The sequence below is a fragment of the Budorcas taxicolor genome, chromosome 2 (genome assembly GCF_023091745.1).
Source record: "Budorcas taxicolor isolate Tak-1 chromosome 2, Takin1.1, whole genome shotgun sequence".
Lineage (NCBI taxonomy): Eukaryota > Metazoa > Chordata > Mammalia > Artiodactyla > Bovidae > Budorcas > Budorcas taxicolor.
The window spans coordinates 1,337,286-1,357,881 of NC_068911.1; the positions used below are offsets into that span (position 1 = coordinate 1,337,286).

General features: G+C 57.8%; 1 protein-coding gene across 1 annotated transcript in view; it reads right to left on the bottom strand.

The window, feature by feature from the left end:
* The window catches only part of ZFAND2A (zinc finger AN1-type containing 2A), a 41,088-nt gene extending 20,712 nt beyond the window's left edge, over positions 1-20,376 (bottom strand). The window contains 2 exon segments of the mRNA XM_052662934.1: positions 19,126-19,341; positions 20,311-20,376. Of these exon segments, the coding sequence (XP_052518894.1) occupies positions 19,126-19,288 (163 nt within the window). The 5' untranslated portion in view covers positions 19,289-19,341; positions 20,311-20,376.
* Positions 20,377-20,596: the final 220 nt, after the last annotated feature.

Genomic DNA, 20,596 nt, shown 5'->3' on the forward strand with positions numbered 1-20,596 from the left:
AGGAGAAAACACAGAAGTCACCTGGAGGGTGCTCTGCTGCTCAGCCGGTCTCAGGACCTCTGTGTGCAAGGATACCTTCTTGCCTGGCATTCAGTCAGACTTGATCGTACTGTCGATAATCAAATTGTCAGGAAAAGATTGAAATTGCTTAATCAAGTAAGGACAAAGGCTAGGAGATGAACTGTCCATCTGTCAATAGGAATAGAAGCAAGGATTAGAAATTAGTGGGTGGCTTAAGCTGATATTTTTAGAATCCCACTAGAAAGGGATAAGGATTCTAAAAACAGGAAAATGGTAAATGCTTTGTGAGTCAGTAAAGGCTCACCGCCAGTCTCATGTCCTTTGTAAAGAAACTGTTACGAATGACTTGGGAGGATTTAGCTGTGAAACTGCTTGAGAAGCGGAATTGGATCTGAGACCGGCAGCCTACATTTATGGGAGGAAACCCGCCCATAGTTGTGATGGAGATTTTAAAAGATATTGTATTCACAGCAGACAACGCGGTTGCTCTGTGCGGCCTGCCTCTGTGAAGAATCTGGTAATGCTCTGTTTAAAGATTTATTCTGAAGGTAAGAAGCGGGAGAAGACATGAGAAGCAATGTTGTGTCTCCAGAGCCCAGCATCTTCACGCGGACGCTCACGCCTGCCTCACTGGCGGCAAAGCCGAGACGACGCGTTCACTGTCCTCCCCACGCACGGAGCCTCATCCGGGGCAGGGCCTTGCTCATGGGTTAGGGTGTGCGCAGGCTGACAGATGACCCCCGTGTCACCGACACCTGTTTAAGCAGGAGGTCTAAGCAGTGAGGAATGACTCCCACGTGCTGCTAAAGCCAGCCTCCTTCCCTCCCTTTTCACTGGGGGTCTCCGCTGCTGGCTGTGCGGGGTCTCCACTGCTGGCGCGGGCTCTCTCGAGCAGCGCGAGCAGGCCCACTCGCGAGTTGCAGGGCTCCGGCTTCTCATCGCGGTGGCTTTTCTCGTCGCGGAGTACTGGTTCTCAGGTGCACGGGCTCCAGTCCCTGTGGGTCCTGGGCCCCGAGGCACAGGCTCAGGAGCTGTGGCGCACGGGCTTAGCTGCTCCGCGGCATGTGGGACCTTCCCGGATCAGAGGTCGAACTCGTGTCTCTGAGCCACCAGGGAGGCCCCCTTCCTTCTCACTGGAAAGAGCAAGCGCTTCTTTCCGTGAAGGGAGCCAGCTTCAGAGTCCTGGTGAGGCCTTTCCCTGAGGACGAGATGGCTGGTGAATGCCCCCTGGGCAGACAGAGGCGCTGATGGGCAATGGGAAGCATGATCAAAGGTGCAAAGAGAAAAAGAAAAAACGGACCAATTGGACTTCACAAAATTAACATTCTGCGCGCCAAAAGACAGTGTCAGCAAACTAATAAGGCAACTCAGAGAACGGGAGAAAAGGCTTGCAAACCATGTGTCTGATAACGGTTAGTATCTGGGCTATAGAGAGAACTAAAACGCAACAAGAAAAACACAAACGACCTGGTTTAAAAATGGGCAGAGGACCTGAACAGACTTTCCTCCAAAGAGAATAGATGAGTGGCCCAGAAGTGCATGAAAAGGCGCTCGGATCCCTGATTATCAGGGCAACTCAAACAGCAGCTGCAGTGGGCTGCCACCTCACACCTATCAGAGCGGCCACCACTTACAGAGGAGAAAGAACGGGGCTCCCCTCGGGGCCCAGCGGCCAGGACTCAGGGCCTTCACTGCTGGCTCCTGGGTTTGAGCCTTGGTCGGGAATTGAGACCCTGCCAGCTGCAGATTTAGGGAAAAGATCCCGCATACCGCAACGAAGATCAAGGGTCCCGGGAGCCGCCGCTACGGCCTGGAACCGCCAAGTAAGTGAATAAACGCTTGCGCGCGCTGCGGGCTAAGTCGCTTCACTCGTGTCCGTTTTTCTGACACTGTAAAAATAAACCAATAACATTTAAAGTAAAAGTTTAAAAACAGCTCAGTTGAAATACGCCACACGCTATGCAATCCACCTGTTTAAAGTGTGTAATTTAAAATGTGTAATTCAGTGATTTTTAGTATATTCACAAGGTTGTACAACTGTCACCACTAACTCCAGAACATCTTATTATTTCAAAAAGAAACCCCTCCCACGGAGGACTGACCGCATCCTCCAGCCCTGGGCAGCCACGGCTCTGGCTGCCAACTCTGTAGATTCAGGTAACTGGAGTCACACAGCCTTTCGGCTTCTCTGATGAGGCGTCACATTTTCAAAGTTCTCCCTTGCAGCTCCTGCCGGTACTTTCCTTCTTCCGCACGTTGCCGTTTGGTTCCGGACACCATCTTTTACCCAGCAAGGCTCAACTTTCACCTCCCCGGGGAATTTTCAGATTTAAAAGCTCCAAAATCCGGGGGTTCCATGCAGGACTATGTTGCTGTTTCAGAAACCGACACTGGCGGACTGCTGACGACCTGCCCTCTCAATAAACCACAGGGACTGAACGCCTTACCCTTAGACACGCATCCCTAGTTTCTTTTACTGAAGATGCTTTTCCACTTGACTTGCTCCCGGATGACGCCAGGGAACCCTGAACATCACGCCTGCCTCACTCCTGCCACCGTGTGGTCAGAGGCAAGCATGACACCCACTTGGACAGGAGCAGACCCGAGAAGCCAAGTCGGCTCAGGCCGTCTGTCCTGCGCTAAGCGCAGGTCTTCGCCTCTTCGCCGGAGTGTGGCCGACCCCCTGTCGCTGAGGCTCTCAAGGCCCAGAGCTGGGCTTCCCACGCACTTGGCCACACGCAGACCAGGCTGGTCATCGGAGACGCCGCCTGCGGTCTACAGCCGGGCTGCCAGCGCCCCGTCTTGGCCCGTAGAATGAGAATCTCCAGGGTTGCGACTGTGCTGTAAGAATCCCAGGGTAAGAACCATCGCGCCGACCGGGAACCCGGCTCACACCTGTGGTGCTGCTCCTGCCCGCCCACCACGTGTGAATGCGCCAGGGTGGGAGTGGACGAGTGGCCGAATAGGGTAAAGGCCTTTATCAAGCTGTTCTTTAAACTGGCATGAAAGGCACACAACGGAATCAACATTTTAAGGAGAGCAATTCGGGGCACTTGGCATACTCACGATGGCACGCACCCACCACTTTTACCTGGCGGCTCCAAAACATTTCCGTCACCCCAAAAGGAGACCCCCACCGTTCCAGGCACTCCCCACTGCACGCCCCCATCCCACCCCGCAGCCCCTGGCACCCAGTCATCTTCCTTCTGCCTCTGGGGTTCGCCTGTTCTGGACGTTTCTGAGAGATGGACTCACACACCGTGTCCCTCCGCCGGGCTTCTCTCACCGAGCGCCGTGTTTCCGAGGTTCGCAGGCCCCGCAGCTGCGCCATCGCTTCGCCCCTTTCGGTGGCGGAGCCGTGTTCCGCTGCGCGGATGGGCCTCATGAGTCTACTCGCCCCTCGGTGGCCGGGGCCGCTCTGCACGCAGACTCTGCTTCCCAGTCGGCTGATGGGGGACTTGCCGCCCGCTCTGCACTCTGCACAGTGGGCTTGGGGGCGCACCCGAGGGGCCCCTCCTCGCCCCTCCCCGCGACACTGTGCCTTCGAGACTGGGTGGGGCTGTCCCCCGTTCCGCCCTCTGCAGTCTTGGCTGTCCTCTCACCCCTGTGGGGGCATGATGGGTGGGTGCCCCGGGCCGTGCAGTCACAGACTCGCAGGGAGCAGGTGTGGGCCCTCGCAGATGTGAACTCTCCTTGTAGTTGCAGAAGTCGTGGCCGAGGTCGCGAGGGGCCCTCGGAGCACGACCTTCATCTCCAGCTCCCTCCTGCCACCCGCCAGCGTGGGGCCACCCGCCGGTGTGGGGCCCTTCGCTGAAGTGACCCCTCGAGGGCAGTGTCACCAGCCTGGAACCCCCACAGCCCTGCGGGCGGGGGGCCTTGACTCTGCCCGCTGTCCTCAACCCCACGCAGCTGGCCAGCTGGGCAGGAGGCCCAGAGCCAGCAGCGAGCCGGGCGGATCCACAGGGGCGCCGGGCGAGGGGCAGAGGCAGTCCAGGTGTCAGTGCTGGGGTCGCCCGTGGGTGAGCCAGCCGGGTGGGGTGGGAACAAGACGGAGGGACCAGATGCTTGGGGGTCCCCGAGTGCTCAGGGAGGCACGGCGTTCCCGTGGGCCTGTGGCCCCTGCGGCCCCTGCGGCCTGCTGCGGCACTGCTTGACCGTGTCTGTCGTCAGGCCCCCCGACCTTCAGAGGTCAGCCGGCGCTCCTGCTGCTTCTGGTTTGCCTCCTCGGAGACCCTCCTTTCTCCTCTGACTCTATGTTTCCGTCCGTAGTTTCTTTCTTTAGAATCACCTTCCCCAAATGAAGTCACCCAAATTCCCGAGTAAGCTGAAAAGCCATTTTTCTTGCAGATCTTATGTGAAGATAATTTAAGGCAAAAACTAATAAAGACCCCAGATCACAGCAGCAGCACGGTGACGAGCCACTCTAGGAGACGGATGGACAGTATTTTAGGGGAAAGAAATCGAAGCAGAAACAAGATGCAAGTTATATTCTGTGCAGAAATACCTTTAAAAAGAAATAGTAAAGATGACTCCCATAACTTTAATGTATCTGGGGAGACATTATTTAATTGCAGTAAAATAAGAGGTGGTAAGTCTAGCTGAGGTTTTGAGGATCAGGATTACGTGAGTTTCCTGAGAAGACGGGAGGGTGAGAATTGTTTTATAGGGTATTTAAGATTCTGGAAGTGAAAGTGTGAGTCGCTTCAGCCACATCCGACTCTGCGACCCCGTGGACTGCAGCCCACCAGGCTCCTCTGTCCACGGGCTTCTCCAGGCGAGAACACTGGAGTGGGTTGCCATTTCCTCCCAGGGGATCTTCCCGACCCAGGGACTGAACCCAGATCTCTGCACTGCAGGTGGATTCTTCAGTATCTCAGCCTCCAGAGATACACACAGAATTTCTCTTCGAGTGCCACCGACTTCAGCTGGGCAAATATCCTAGCTCTGAGAGGCGGTCAATAGTCTTTAAAACTCCTTCCAAAATCTCATCAAACACAGAATTTAGCAACCAAAACAGCACGAACTGTGCCACAGCAACTTCGATGAATCTCCAGAGAATTAGACTGAGTGAAAGAAGAGCCAATCCCCAGAGGTTACACATCGCATGAGCCCATTCACACACACCCTTGAAGTGGACAGTTACGGAGATGGGGAGCAGATGAGCGGCTGCCAGGCAGTAGGGATGGTGGGAGGGAGGTGGGCGTCGTGTAAGAGGGGCCCCCGTGGGGCTGACTGTGGTGGTGATACGGGGGCCTGCACATGGGGCGAAACCCAGGGGTCTAAACGTGCCCACGCCAGGAACGCGTGAGGGGACACAACCAGGGGAGCGGTTTCCACGTCCACAGGGCATCGACGCCAAAAATCTCCTCAGGCCACCCTCTTGGGCACCTGTGTGGCCCAGCTGTCCCAGGTAAGATGGGGGTGGGACGTGCCCCAGGCTCGGCTCCTCGTGCACGCGGCGGGGTCCCCCGGGACCCCAGGTGCTCTTCACAGCGGGGGGCGCGCTGAGTGCAACATTCCGGGGTCCTAAATTCAGTTTTTAAACCGTCTGTTTGCCTGCGCTGGGTCTCCGCTGCGGCATGCGGGACCTGCAGCTCCGTGCAGAGCTTCTGCTGCAGAGAGCGCACGGGCTCTCACGGACCCCACGGTTGCGGCGGGTCAGCTTAGCTGCTCCGTGGCGCCTGGGATCAGTTCCCCCAACAGGGATCCAACCTGAATCTCCTGCGTTGCAAAGCCTGTTCTGAACCACGGGACCACCGGGGACGCCCCTGCGTATTCTGCTGGTCTCCCCATTTCCCAGTTAACATCACGGTGTGAATACCGCTCCGTGACCAAGCAGGAAGGAGGTATGTAATTCATGGTGTCATGCATGTGGCTGCAGCCAGCCACCCCCGCCGCTCGGCCGTCTGGGTTTTTGCCCCTCGATTTCAGAACCAAGCACTCCTGGGGGCATCACCAGAGTGAGTCCTGCTCAGAGACTTCATTTTCTAAGAAGCACAGGGTTGGGAAGGAAAATTGCCCAGAGCATCTGCTTGCTTCCCAAGCACAGGACTGAACTCGCCATGAGTAAGCTGGACCCCTCCTCCCGCTGGGCTCGGTTTTGTGCGGTGAAGCTGGGGGTCTGCAGGGGAGGAAGGCCTTGCGTCTGAACTGCACCTGCTTTGGAAAGGTGCTTCTTCACCGTCTCAGCACGCGTGTCTCACCCTACGCCTGAGAGTCTGCCCAAGACTCGGTGCTGCTTCCAACTGTCCGGAGAGGCCGTGGGCCCTGCGGTGGGCCACGCCAGCCACACCCTCCCTCCTGGACCCCAAGGACGCAGACAAAGCATGTCATGGCTGAGGGGGGCTATTTTTACCCCACGAATATGCTACTTTGGGTAAAATGTGGGAGAAGAGGCCTTCAGTTCCGTCTGGGAAGGCACAGGATAAATCTCACTTTACAGAAGGGTTAGGGTTAGAGCAAGACTCCCATGTCTTCCCTTCTGTGCGAGTGTTTGCCAGAGCTGTTCTGGTCCTGGGGGGGCCTGGACTGGCCTTCTGAGCCCTCGCCCGTCCACGGGAGGGGCGGCCTGCTGGCTGGCTGTTCTCTGTGAGCCAGGAAGAACACCAAACATCCTGCTTCCAAACCAGAGGCGAGAAGAGAAGTCAGCGGGTAGAGCACACACAACGTGAGTTTTCCCGTCTGGCTGCACCCCATCCTGCTGCCCACGGGGGTGAGACCCTGAGATGTCAACCCTGCCGGTCTCTGCCGTGTTCCACGTCTCTGCCTGCATGTCAGCTTGAGCACACAGACTTGTAAACTTTATTTCTGTCCAGCTAAAACGTGGTTTCTTTAAGTACAGAAAACTATATGCATATAAGATAGGAGTCTTCTCTGCCGTAAAACCGTTCTGGGTACCAGAGGGAATAAAACATACTGGAAGTTCTAGGTGTTCAGCAAAATCACCAGGACTCCCACAGGCTCTGATATTCAGCAGAGACAGTGGCTGCCCACCCTGCCTGCCCGATCTGAGTAGCTTTCCTGCAGTGATGCAGGGGGTGAGCCTCCTGGGAAGGACGGATTCTTCCATGACCATCAGAAGTGCATCTCTCATGAGGTCAACCTTAGTTCCAGACAAAGTTGGGAAGGCTGCCTCTAGTGGTCCCGCCCCTTGGGCATCAGTAACTGCACAGCCAGCTGCTAGAATTCTCGATCTTCCTCCTGAAAGCTGCCCCTTGCCATTCTTAATCATCTCAGTCAATGGCAGCCCAATCCCTCACCTGCTCTGGCCAATGCCCTGGAGACATCGATGCCCCGATTTTTCCCACCAACCTCCAGTTCTATCCATCAGCGTGTCCTGCTGACAGTATCCTGGACCTGCTGGCCACGCTCCCTCGCTGTCACCATGGTGACACCCTAGCCCAGGCCACCGTCCTCTCCCCCAAGCCGTCTAACTGGACCCCCTGCTGCACTCAGTGAACCAGGAAGGAGAGCGTGTCACTTGCCTATTTAAAACTTTCCAGTGATTTTACATCAGTCCAGGTCTAAGCAAACAGACTCAACTTCAGGTGTGAATAACCAAGGGATTTAAGGTAGGGAGTTGACTGCACAGAGGTGAGGCAACCGAGAGGCAATGCACCTGCCACCACCGGAATCCAGTGCCGCTTCTACACCAGAGGGACGAGGCCGGGGGCGCGGGGCGCTGCGGTCGGCGCAAACTCCCTGCTGTGGCCACATCAGCCTGGGGGCACGGAGCAGTGCCCGGCGCGCTGGTGCTCCGTAAATGCTGGTCTACAGGATGGACGGATGAGGGAGGGAATCAGCCCTCCCACTGGGCGCCGCTTTCAGACTTCCGCATCCATCCCGGAGGCGCCGGCGGCAACACTGGCCTTTCCCTGGGCAGTGGCCGCCCCTGCCGGGACCCCCGCCAGGGCAAGTGCAGCCTCCACGTCAGAGCCTGGCCTCCCGTGTCAGACGTGCTCGGACTCAAGTCCTGCCTCTGCCCCTGCCCACTGCTTCCGCATCCCTGTCAGTAGGGGGACCCTAACACGGACAGCTGCCTGGTGGGGTGGGTGAGGGTCCCCAACGGGCCCAGTCTCAGGGCCGTGCAGCAGCAGCGGTTGCGGGGGGCGCCTCCCCAGAGGACGCCCCAGCCCGCGATGCTCCGGGGACAGCTCCTTAGAGCGGGGCGGCGTGTTTCCGAGCCTGGCCATGGGGTGGCGCTGCTCGCTAGCCGTTGGCCTGGGCGGCCCCAATCCGCCGGGACGCAGGCCCTCCTCTGCCAAGGGCAGCTCTGCCTCTGACACTTAGTGCCCGCTGTCGTGGGCTGACCACAGAAGGGGGACTTCTTCCAGGAGCTGGACAGGAGGTCCTCTGGCAGTCTTTGCTGATGTGGATTTTGGAGACTCGGGGAAGGGTGAGACGAGGCCTTCCTGGACCAGGTTCCAGACAGCTCCCTGCAGAGGACGACGGGTGGCACACAGGCCCTGCCACCTGGACGGCCAGCGCCCCACACCTCTTGCCAGCCCTGCAGACACAGGGTCGGGGCACCCTGACTCTGGATCTTAGGGGTTCAGCCTGGGTACCCAGTCTTTATGTTAACTACCTTCTACGATGAAATCTGATTGTGGGACTGTTGACACGTGTAGTAACTAGCCCTTCTATTAAACATTCACTCACTGCCTCTCCCGACCTTCAAGGCCCTCACCCCCACCCGCCTCCACGAGCCCCAGCAGTGTGACTGGTCGGCACTGGGGTAGAGAGCCGGCCTGAGGAGGCCGGTCCAGAACCCCGCCTGGGGGTCAGCGCAGGGGCAGCCCTGAAGCTGGCCCTCCAACGGCTCGGGGGACCCAGAGGTCCCGTCCCCAGAGGGCACCGTCTCCCTGCCTGCCACCCCACCCCGCCCACTGCAGGCTGTCCCTCGTGTTTGTCTCCAAACTGTGGCCCACCTGGCTCTGAGGCTGCCCCTCCTGGGCTGGTGTGTGTGTGTGTGTCTCGGGCTTAGCTGCTCTGCAGCGTGGGGAACCCTTGGCTCTCTGACCAGGGACTGAACCTGCAGTGTGTTCCCTGCACTGGAAGGATTCCTAACCACTGGACCGTCAGTGAAGTCCTGGGACCCCGTTCCTAAAATGCTAAGTTTCATGTGATCAGAAACATGGTTCTAATCCTCAAGCCAACAGGAAGCTGTCCAATGAACTATCAGAAGAGCTGCTCTCAGGTCCCTGGTGAGAAACACAGGGAAGCCCTCGTATCTTGCAACGAGCAGACACTTAAACGGCTAAAATTCCTGCACACTGAGACTCCTTTCACATGGCAATACTATATGGCAACCAGCTCGCTTCATCTGACAAGTCAGATCTGCGGCCAGTTCGGAAGGAGCTAGGAACCCCGAACTTTCTTATACAAACCTCAGCAGCAAAGGCTGCCCGCTGGCCTAAGTTGGACACCTGGCTGCCCGCAGGCAGGAGGCTTCCGCAGCTCCAGGTTCCTCGGTCTGGGGCGGGCTTCCTGAGGGTGAGAAATGCTCGCTGGCAAAACCGCCTGCAAGCCCAGCTCCAGCAGGAATGGGCGGTAAGATGAGCACAGAAATCCTTGGGATGCGGAGGATTTCGGTCTCCATAAATATTTATGGAGCAACAGCAGCTTCTTAGGCGGCGTGCACAGGACATCTGCCACCAAGGCCGAAACAGAGTCTGGATATTTCCATGCGTCGACTCAAATAATGTACTGCTTTTTTACAAAGTGAAATCGTAATTTTAAAGTGAAGTTTTGGTCAAGGGGCTTACTTCCTTCTAAATTCCTCATCGACCAAAACTGCCTGCCTCCGTTTTCAGAAGCAGCTCCCCGCCCCCGGATTCTGACCCCTTGCTGTCTCCCACCAGGAGACCACCCCAGTGTCCCCCCACCCTGTCCTGGGGAGGGTGTGGGGTGTCCGCCCCGGCTCCTCCTCGGCCTGCAGCTCCGGGCGGGCAGGCGTCTGGCTGGCGGTTTGCCCGCTTGCCCGAGTCCCTGTGAGGAAGGAGCCCGGCCCGCCTCCTGTTGTTTTGGGTTGTTGTCTCCACAGCGCTCCCGTACATATGGCACGTGGAAGCAATTACAGCAGAGAGCTGCGGAGCGGCCAGGCTCCCCGCCCGGAGTGGCGCCCACGCTCTCCGGAGCGTCTGCGCTGTTCCTTTTCAAGGCTGGATTTCAACGTCAGCCGACAGAAAACAGAAGCGCTTCTGTGCGGAGAGGAAGCGGACCTGCAGCTGCTACCGGCAGAGGCTGCGTTTGCCACCTCCTGTCCGGAAACTGCCGTGGGCCGCGGGTGTGTCTGTACTGCCGTCAAGGCCATGCACGGGAGACCTCGGGGCACGGTCGTGACGGCGTGTGCTCTGGCCTGTCCGCCCACGTGTCACTGGATGAGATGTCACGTGGCATGCGGACTCCACAGGCACTCACAGCAGCTGACATGCCGCGGCCGCCACCGGGACACGTGCGCAGGCGTGGCTGCTAGGCGGGCTCTGGGCCCAGAAGGTAACAAGCTCTGGTCTCCTTTGTCCCCAAATGATGTGTGCACGTGATCAGTCACGTCTGATTCTTTGTGACCCTATGGACTACAACCTGCCAGGCTTCTCTGTCCATGGGATTCTCCAGGCAAGAACACTGGAGTGGGCAGCCATTCTCTTCTTCAAGGGATCTTCCCAACCCAGGGATTGAACCTGAGTCTCCTGCATTGGCAGGTGGGTTCCTTACCACTGAGCCAGCAGGGGAGTCCCCCAAAATCATGCAAAGCAAAACAGGGATCCCCAGTTTTCTTTCTCTCGGTCCTGATGAGAAAAGAACCAAACTCCCTAAGTGTGAGTTTGTGGAGCAAGGCGGGGGACAGTTTACATCATCACTTGTCAAAGTCAAATGGCCTCCGTTTACTGATAGTCGACTTGATAAGCTCCTGCGTATGGTTAATTAATATGTGAACATTTAAACTGGTCATACTTGAGCAGGAAGGAGCCAGAGTCTACCCAAACTAAAGCGGGCAGCGATTCACTCTCTCTGAGTATGAAGGTATATTCTTCACCATCACGGGGTGGAGGGGCCGTGAGCTTGAATATGAGTTATGGCAGCAAAAGAGCAGATGCACGGGAAACGCTGCCAAGCTCAGACCTCAGTGATGCGTGTCAGCGCTCTATGACAGTGCAGAACGCAGGGGCGAGAGCAGATGAAACTTCAGTGGCGATTTAGGCTGAACGACGACACGCCCACTTCAGCATTCCGGACCAGGCAAGTAACTTGCTCTGAACTTCCAAATGACACTTCACTTTACGTCCAAACTGAAGTAAATGGCGTCAGGCCAGCCAGAGGCCAAGGGGTGGTTCGTCGTCACACCCAGAGCAGGGGCTCTGCTGTTCCTGCTTCTCACCCCAGCCTTCGTGGCCAGGACGGCTGGACGAACAGTCCGGGGACAACACATGCGTGTTTCACTCCCAACTTGGCAGTCACTGGGTCGTGTGTGTGTGAGAGAGAGAGAGAGAGAGATCCTGGCTGGGCAAGTCAGAGGACCACGAGTCTCCTTCTAACTCTGCTGCGAAAAAAAGACAGAAGCTGCTTGCAGGCAGGGAGCAAGGTGCTTCTCTGGGTGCTGTGATGAGCTTGGGGTTTATTTCTACAGGCTGTGATGAATTCCGAGGTAGCATCGGGCTCAGCTGGGCTGGGTGGGAGCCCCAGGGTTCCCTCCCTGCGGCCTGTGCTCACTGCAAGAGATGGCCTGCAGCATCGATTAGAGGACAGCGCGGAAGCAGAGGCGCTCAGCTGTGCGCTTTGCTTTCAGGAGATAAGGTAGTCTCTGGGACCCAAGACACCAAGGCGGGAGAGAGTTGGGTGGGACGAACTGGGAGACTGGCATTCTGGTATACACACTGTGGACAGAATCTGTCTCCGAGGCAGGAGACGCAGGAGATAAAGATTTGATCCCTGGGTTGGGAAGATCCCCATGGAGGAGGGCTTAACCACCCACTCCAGTACTCTTGCCAGGAAAATCCTGGCGGGCTACAGTCCATAGGGTCACACGGAGCGGGAAACGACTGAAGCAGCTGAAGACGGTCCACGGCAACCAGGCAACTCACGCGGGCCACTGTACAGCCCAGGGAGCTCCGGGCAATGCTCCGTAACACCCTGCGTGGGAAAACGATCGGGAAGGAGTGGGTTTACGTATTCGCACAACTGACCCACTCTGCTGTGCGCCTGAACTAACACAATGTTCACCTTTACTCCAATAAAAACTAATAAAAAAAATGTGCCCAGAGATTTCACTATCACTCGAGTACTTGGAAGAGCATTTGGGCATTTGGGTATCCACAGCGTTAGTGGACCCAGGGTTCAAGGGTTGCACATAAAAACAACCCCAAACCCTTGAATGAGGATGTTTTCCGCTTCTTTCTCCAGTGAGAACCAAGCTCCGTTGCGGGCCCCCTGTTACCTTCACTGCGGCAACCACGCTCTCAGCTCGCCTGTCCCGCCATCAATTACAAGTGTCTTATGTTCCTCTGAGCCAGTGTTTTCGGCTTAATCTGAATTGAGACTAGATATCACTACTACAGGGGCAGCACAGGAGACAGTTCGACAGAGTCACCGACTCAGCGGGCATGAATCTGAGCAAACTGGGGGACAGGGAAGGAACGGGAAGCCTGGCGTGCTGCAGTCCGCGGGGCCGAGGGTCGGACACGGCGGCGACTGAACGGCAGCAGATCGCGACTGCGGACTATCCTTCAGGCTTTGAGGCGTTCTCCGTCTCTGACACACTCGCGTTAACACAGTAGAGCTAATCTGACTCTTCACCCTGTTGACCGAGCCAGGACCCAACACTGCATGCCCTGAGATGGGGCGTCTGTGCTGCCTGCGACGTCACCCAGAACCTGCTCCACCTTGAGTTCGGCCCCTGATGAGCCCTTCTATCGCCCCGCGTCGTGCAGTCGGTGCCGTTTATCGAGGTTCGCTCCTGTCTGCCTTTTTAAAGAAACCCCCCTGGGGCATCCTGCATGCCGCTCCTCCTCCTGACTTTCCTTATTCCCTCGGTAGCTCTCTCGGCCAGGCTGCGTGTGAACACGCCCTTCTGTCATTATTTCGCCTACGATGGCTCAGGAGTGCGCAGTCCTGCACTGAGGGCCACGTTCTCCCAGCGTTTTGAAGACGTTCTTCCGTTGCACCTTGGACTCCACCCTGCAGTTGAGAAGCCTGCATTCACACCACACATCTGCAGGGCACCTGGTTTCCCCTGCTCACCCCTCGTAAGATCAACCCTCTGCCTCTGGTAACCGTGATTTCGCAGCAGAGATTGGGATACGGACTTTTTAAGTATCCTGCTTGGGACGTAAGTCTTGCGAACCCACTAAGGTGTTTCCCTCATTGCTTCTGCGAAATCCGCAGGCACTCCCTCTGTTCCACTTCCACCCTCTCCTGGGAGGCCTCATTCTTCCAGCTTTTTCATGCAGTTCTCTCACCAGCCTCCCGGTCCCTCTGTCCTCCTCCCACCCGCCGGAGCTCCATTTGGGTTCCGTGCGCAGAAATCACTGGAACTTCATTTTTACTCCCAGTTCTCTCTGTTCCTTTACTGCTCTCAGAACACCTCACTCATCACAGAGGTGCAGTAAACACTTGGTGATCTGACTGAGTTTTCAGAAACATCAGGAACAAATACCCAGAATTCTGAAAGAAAAAAAAAGGTCCCCCCGGGAAACTCATAAAACAAACAGAGTCACGTTTATAGACTCTCTCTTAGACGTCCTGTGTTCTCCTGGCGGGAGCCCCACCTCGTTCAGGCCTGGCCTCATTTATTTTGGTCCCACACACACGAGCTTATTTTGATAAGTGCACTAACGGTCCCACACTCTGACAGGTGAGTCATCACCCCGGCTCCCTGGTGGTCGCCAGCGTCCATCACCTCCTGCGAGAAGGTGGGCCTTGCTGCCCACGGGCTCGGGTCTGTTCCCTGAGGCCAGTTCTCCAGCAGGTGAGCCTCTCAGGACAGTTCCCTCCAGAGAGAGAGCTTCACATGCAGAGTGTGAACACCCTCCCTAAACCGCACGCTCCCCTCTAGCAGGACGGCAGGCTGTCCTGGGCTTTGCAGGTGTGCAGGGTGGGACCCCGGCTTTTAGCTTCCACACCGGCCGGCAGGCCCCTCCTGCGCGGCTTTGTCCGCGGCCAGAGCGGGGCTTTTGTCCAGCTGTGGGAGCGCGCCCAGAGCGGGGAGCTGTTCTGCACAGCGCTCCCAGGAAGCACCCCCTTCACTGGGTGTGGATTTCCATGAGTCTGGACACCTCTCACGTCCAGATGGTCTAATTAGGCAACATGCTGGTTTTCAAAGCACTGGGAACCTCAGCTCTGAGCCTCCCAGCCCTTCGTCCTGAAGATTCCAGTCGGAACAGAGGGCGGCCAGTGGAGGGCAGGTCAAGGACTGAGAACCAAGCCTCAGGGTCTAGACAGAAGCCCATTTGTCCCTGGGCTTCCTCCTCCGAAGGAAATGACCCCAGAGCGTTCCTGGGATGACGGTGAGGGTGGGGAGGCCGGGGGAGGGGAGTGGGAGGCCTTGCTGGCTGGCCGGATGCCAGAGTGAAGCCCAAACACCTGGGCACCAGATGTGCCTTGGGCTTGAGGCCCACTGTTGCCCGGCGGCTGCACTTTCCACCCAGAGCCGAGCTGCTGGGCCGGGACACCGAGGACAGGAGCCCGAAGGCAGGCCTTCCTGCCGTCCCCCTTCTCTCCCACCTCCAGGCTGCGGCTCCCGGCTTGCCTGCTGACCACGGCGGACTTCAGCCTGGACGCCCAACACCAGAGCTCGGTCTTCGTTTCGCTGACTCACCTCCTGTTTCCGTGAAATTTCACTGGAGGGAGATGCGCTGCTGAGTCGACTAGGACGGGGGTCCACGCCACGGGCGCGTAGGGGTCAGGCGGGAGCCACGGGCGGACCACGCTGCCCAACCCACGACCATCCCTGGACAGTCAGGGGTCAGGCGGGGAGCCACAGGCGGGCCACGCTGCCCAACCCACCACCATCCCTGGACAGTCAGGGGTCAGGCGGGGAGCCACCGGCAGGCCACATGCCTAACCCACGACCATCCCTGGACAGTCAGGGGTCAGGCGGGGAGCCACTGGCAGGCCACGCTGCCCAACCCACAACCATTCCTGGACAGTCAGGGGTCAGGCGGGGAGCCACTGGCGGGCCACGCTGCCCTAACCCACGACCATCCCTGGACAGTCAGGGGTCAGGCAGGGAGCCACTGGCGGGCCACGCTGCCCTAACCCACGACCATCCCTGGACAGTCAGGGGTCAGGCAGGGAGCCACCGGCGGGCCACGCTGCCCTAACCCACGACCATCGCTGGACAGTCAGGGGTCAGGCAGGGAGCCACCGGCGGGCCACGCTGCCCTAACCCACGACCATCCCTGGACAGTCAGGGGTCAGGCAGGGAGCCACCGGCGGGCCACGCTGCCCTAACCCACGACCATCCCTGGACAGTCAGGGGTCAGGCAGGGAGCCACTGGCGGGCCACACTGCCCTAACCCACGACCATCCCTGGACAGTCAGGGGTCAGGCAGGGAGCCACCGGCAGGCCACGCTGCCCTAACCCACGACCATCGCTGGACAGTCAGGGGTCAGGCAGGGAGCCACCGGCGGGCCACGCTGCCCTAACCCACGACCATCCCTGGACAGTCAGGAGTGCCGTGGTAGTGTCTGCTGCGCTGGAGTCCCCAGGCCAGGGGGACACAGAAGGTGAAGGCCGCCGTGGATCTGCTCTGGCTCGGGGAGCAGCTGGCTCCGTGCGAGCAGGGCAGGTTCTGCCTTCCCTCCTGGCAGGGTCCGTGCCTGGCTGTGCCCCTCTTGAGGTAACAGGTTTGGAGGAAGGGCAGGCTGAGTTCGTGCCTGCTCTTCCGGCTTCGCTAGCGCTGGGCATGTCCCTGAATCTCTGTGAGGATGACAGACGGCAACCCAGGCTTTCCAGGGCCCAGAGCACTGCGGAAGCAGGGTCCAGCACACTCCCTCGCCTGTCCTCACCTCTGGGGCCCCCGGGGCCTGTCCCCTTGCAGGGGTTTTCTCTCTGGTTGAAGTGTTGGACGATTTTAACATACTTCAATTTAAAATGAGCAAGTTTAGGGTGGAAAACGGATGTGGCTGACAGTAATATCCATACTCTGCCAGGAAACATCGCAGGGGCCTGGCATCCCCCTGGGACACGTGTGTCAGGAGACTGGAGGCACATGCGGCCCACAGGAATCCCCCAACCCCTTCCCCAAAGGAGCTCCGCAGGCGAGCAGCCCGCCAAGGCAGGCGGCTACTGTTCCCATCATCGCCCCCACACATGACATCTACGGTCCCGACCTGGGACGGGGAGGAGGACATTCGCTACGTAAAAGCAGAGAGCAGAGAGCCCGGAGAACGACCACCTGGCCCAGCAGCTCCACTCCGAGCTGAACTGGGAGAACTGAAAACGAGGCCCCAGGCACACACATCCACGCACGTTCACAGCCGCTGCGCACAAGACAAAGGTGGAAAGAAATACCCACAACAGGTGACAAACGGGCAAGCTGTACCCACGCTGGGTGGGGACTCGGCCGAAGAAGGAGCGCAGCGCCAACACATCCACAGCCACGAACCCCGAAAACACGGCGCTCCGTGAAAGAAGCCAAAACTCAAGGCCCACGGTGAGCGACTCCGTTACGTGAAACACCCAGAACAGGCAGATCCAGAGACAGAAAGATCAGCGGCCGCCAGGGGCCGGGAGAAGCGGGATCGGGTGACCACTAGGGCCCAGGGTTCCTTGGGGACGAGGAAGGTCTGGGCGGAGGTGGCGGTTGCAGGATATTGTGATGGTATTAACCATGTTCTCTGTAAGACGGTGAATTTCATATTATGTGAATTTCACCTTGAGAAAGCCACTGCAGGGACTTCCCTGGTGGCCAGCAGTTCAGACTCCAAACTTCCAACGCAGGGTGCCTGAGTTTGATCCCTGTTCGGGGAACTAAGATCCCATAGGCCAAGTACCAAGGCCAAAAACAAAAAGCAAAGGAACCGCCTCATAGAATCAAGCATCCACCCCAGCGACAGAGCAACTCCCCCACTGCGTGAAAGAGCTATCTGTGTCTCTGTGAGAATCGCCTCAGACAGAACAGAGCAGAACTTTGCCTGCACCCCCCCCACCCCCAGATGAAGACGACCCACCTGGCAAGCTACCTTGACCGTAAACTTCCTCCTGGTCTTAACCAGCGACATCTCTCTCTCCGAACTGCTCTTTTTCTGATTTGGCTTGTTTCACATTTGAAGTAACTTGGGATCAGCTCTAATATTTTTTGCTTTAGAAAAGTAGTAAAAATTAATTAATCTACAACTGTACTGATAGCAAAAGTTAATAGAAATTTTAATAAAAATACCACCTCAATAAGCTTCCCTATTGTTCTAATAAATGAAATAGTAGTTTAGAACTGTAGATAAAAAAAAATTAATAAAACAGCGGAGACTCGGGACCACGAAGCTCAAATAATGGGACGCAGCCTCTGCTCAGCCCCTCCAACCGGAGCACTGAGGGGTGCCCTCCATGTGCAGCTCTCGTTTCATGCTGCGTACTGGAAATGTTCCCCAACGTTTAACGAATGTGCCTTGTTTGGCAGCTTCTTTTGAATTATTCAGAGACGTTTACCCAATACCAAAGAGGCTTGGTGGCAACCTTAGCAGCCAGGTGTCCAGACTGTGGTGACATATTCACAAAGAAAGTAGACAGGGAGAGTTCTTTAGGGAAACCCAGACTCGCAGCCACGAGCATCAGGAAAGCTGGGCTCTAGATGCCTGGCAGGCCAAGTCTCCGGGTGGTTTCCTAGGGGGAAGGAAAGGGTGTTTGTCTGACCGCTTTTTCTTCCCAGCACTGTGACCGGAACTTAAGCGTGGGGGAAACCACTGACCCCAGGGAAACAAAAACAGGTCTCGTTTTCCGGGACAGGGGCCTCTGGGTGCAAAATCCAACGGCAATGTTTCACTCGGGTAGAATGTTTTAAAGGTGAGGGAAGAGTGGAAACGAAAGTTGTGGAGAAGAGGAAAATCTTTGTTAGTTGGTTCTAATGGAGACAGCTTTTCCTTGCTAAATCCCAGCACCAAAACCTAAGTGAATTTAAATGTTTAAACAGAGGGGTGTTCGCTGTGCTGAGCACACAGAGAGGAGGCGGCAGTTTGACTTCAAGGCCCACGAAGGGGCAGAGGGCAGAAACCGAGGCCTCCCAAGGGAGCGTCCACACCTGCAGGGCTGCCTCCGGCCCACCCAGCGCCCAGCGCCCCCCAGGAAGGTGAGTGGGGCTGTCCTCTGCGGCAGAGGTATCGCTGAAATGAGATCCCTGGGCCCCTCCTGGGCCACCTTTACTCCCTCCCCAGAGAGGGGGCCAGAGAACCAGAGGGGCTCCTTTAGAAACAAGCACCTTCGGAGGAACAGAGAAAGCCATAAAAAAGCCTCCATGGGCTTCCGTACCTGCAAAAGCTCTGAGACCCCAAGCCTGGGGGCCAGCCCTCCTGGAGAAAACCTGAGAAATCGTTTTAAAATTATGGAAAATTTCACTATGAATGAAAGGGGAGAAACTTAACAGCATGAACCCCCATGTGCCCACAAGTGCTCCCCTCTCTCCTCTCTACCCTCTTTCCTTTATCGCAGGGAAAATATACATAGCGTGACATTTACCATTTTAGTATTTTTCCAGGGTGCAGTTCAGGAGCATTAAGTATATTCACGCTGTTATGCAGCCATCCCTACCATCATCTCCAGAACTTTCTCATCTTTCCAAACTGAGCCCGTCCCCATTTAACACTGAGCCCCTCCCCCAGCCCCTGGCCCCCACCCCCACTTCCTGTCTGCATGACCCTGACCCCTCTGGGGACCTCACAGAAGTGGGGTCACACAGAGTCTGTCCCTCTGTGTCTGGCTGATCTCTCTGAGCATCACTCCCTCAAGCGTCATCAACCCCTCCACTGTGTTTTAGGCTCGAGAAATCCTGAATCCCAGAGAAACACAATCCTCAGTTCAAGCTGCAACTGCCTTTCCTTTCGTTCAGAACAACCACGACACTTTCCCCAACTCTCCCCCAGTACAAATTCACTCGGTGCTCACGGCCAGCTCACCTTGCAGCGGAGCCGGGCACGTGGGGCTCAGGGAGGCCCGGAGGCTCCTCCAGCATTGCTCGGACAGCGGCGGCTGGACGCTGAGGGCTCCTGTGCGGGCTCTGCCCCAGGGCCCTTTTTGCCTCCCGCGGAAGGACGGTTTCACTTCTGCAGAATCCGTCATTAGGCCACCTGGTCTAGGACGTTCCCACGCGGAGGACAGCGGGCTCCTGGGGCCTGCAAGATGACCACAGGGGGCACACAAACAGCCGGTCTTCAATAACCGTCACTTTTCTCAACAGTCACTTATCTCTGTGTGAGAGAAAGCAGCGGGCACGTTGAACTTGGGATTTCACAGACTTGGTCGAGGATGAGGCTGAATTAAAAAGCAATTCTGGGGAACTCCCCCGCGGTCTAGCTGTTAGGACTCACCACTTCTACTGCGAGGGACCCGGGCTGAATGCCTGGTGAGGGGCCTAGATTCTACATGTTGCAACCAAGAGTTCATATGCCACCAGTAAAAATCCCACATGCTGCAACTGAGACCTGGGGCAGTCAAATAAAAAATATTTTTTAAAAAAGCAATCCTGGGGTATTCCCTGGTGGTCCGACGGTTAGGACCTGGGTTCAATTTCTGGTTGGGGAACTGAGATCCTGCAAGCTTCAAGGTGCAGCCAAAAACCTTAGTTAATTTCTTAAAAAAGCAATTCTGCTCGAAGTATATTTAAAGAGAAACAGGAAATACACCGTGGTGTGTGGATACCACAGCAAGACTTCAATAACCGACATTTGGGAGACACTGAGTCCAGGGGGCTTTCTTCTCCGGAGAGTGAACGAAGACAAGCCCCCGCCACGCAGGACGGGCCCCCCCCCCCCCCCCTCCCCGGGAGCCCCGCGCTGCCCCAGCGCCGCAGCCCCAGACAAACCCGCCCTCTGGGGAGCGGCGGGGGCCACGCCTCACCGCGCCCACCACCGACGAGCCGGTGCCGCCGTCTGAGCCACAGGGGCGGAGACAGCCGGAGGCGCCCCCCCCCCCCCCGGCCTGGGGGCTCCCCCGGCCACCCCGTCACAGCAGGAGCCTGCCTGCCGCCTGCCCCGGCTCAGCCCCTCTGAGGCCCGCGGCCCACTCTCGGGCCCGGCCTCCCACCGCTCACCCCGCGACTCCCAGGCCACCCTCGCCCTCCGGCCCCGAGCGCTGCACGCCACCTGCGAGCTGGGTCCCGGCGGCCCGGGCCACGAGCAGGGCCGCGGGCACAGGGCACCGCCCGCCGCCGCGCCCGCCGCCCAGGCCGAGCGCCGCCGCAGGCCTGCCGGAGACCCCGGCGGGCGGCCCCGCCCCTTCCGGTGGGCGCCCCGGGGCTTCCGGTTCCGCCCGCGTGTCCGGGCAGGCGTCGGCGCCGGCTTGCGGTCGTCTCCGCGTGGAGGCCTGTGGCTCGTCGCCCTCCACGCGCAGCCTGCCCGGCCCCACGAGGCCGTTCTCGGGGACTTCGAG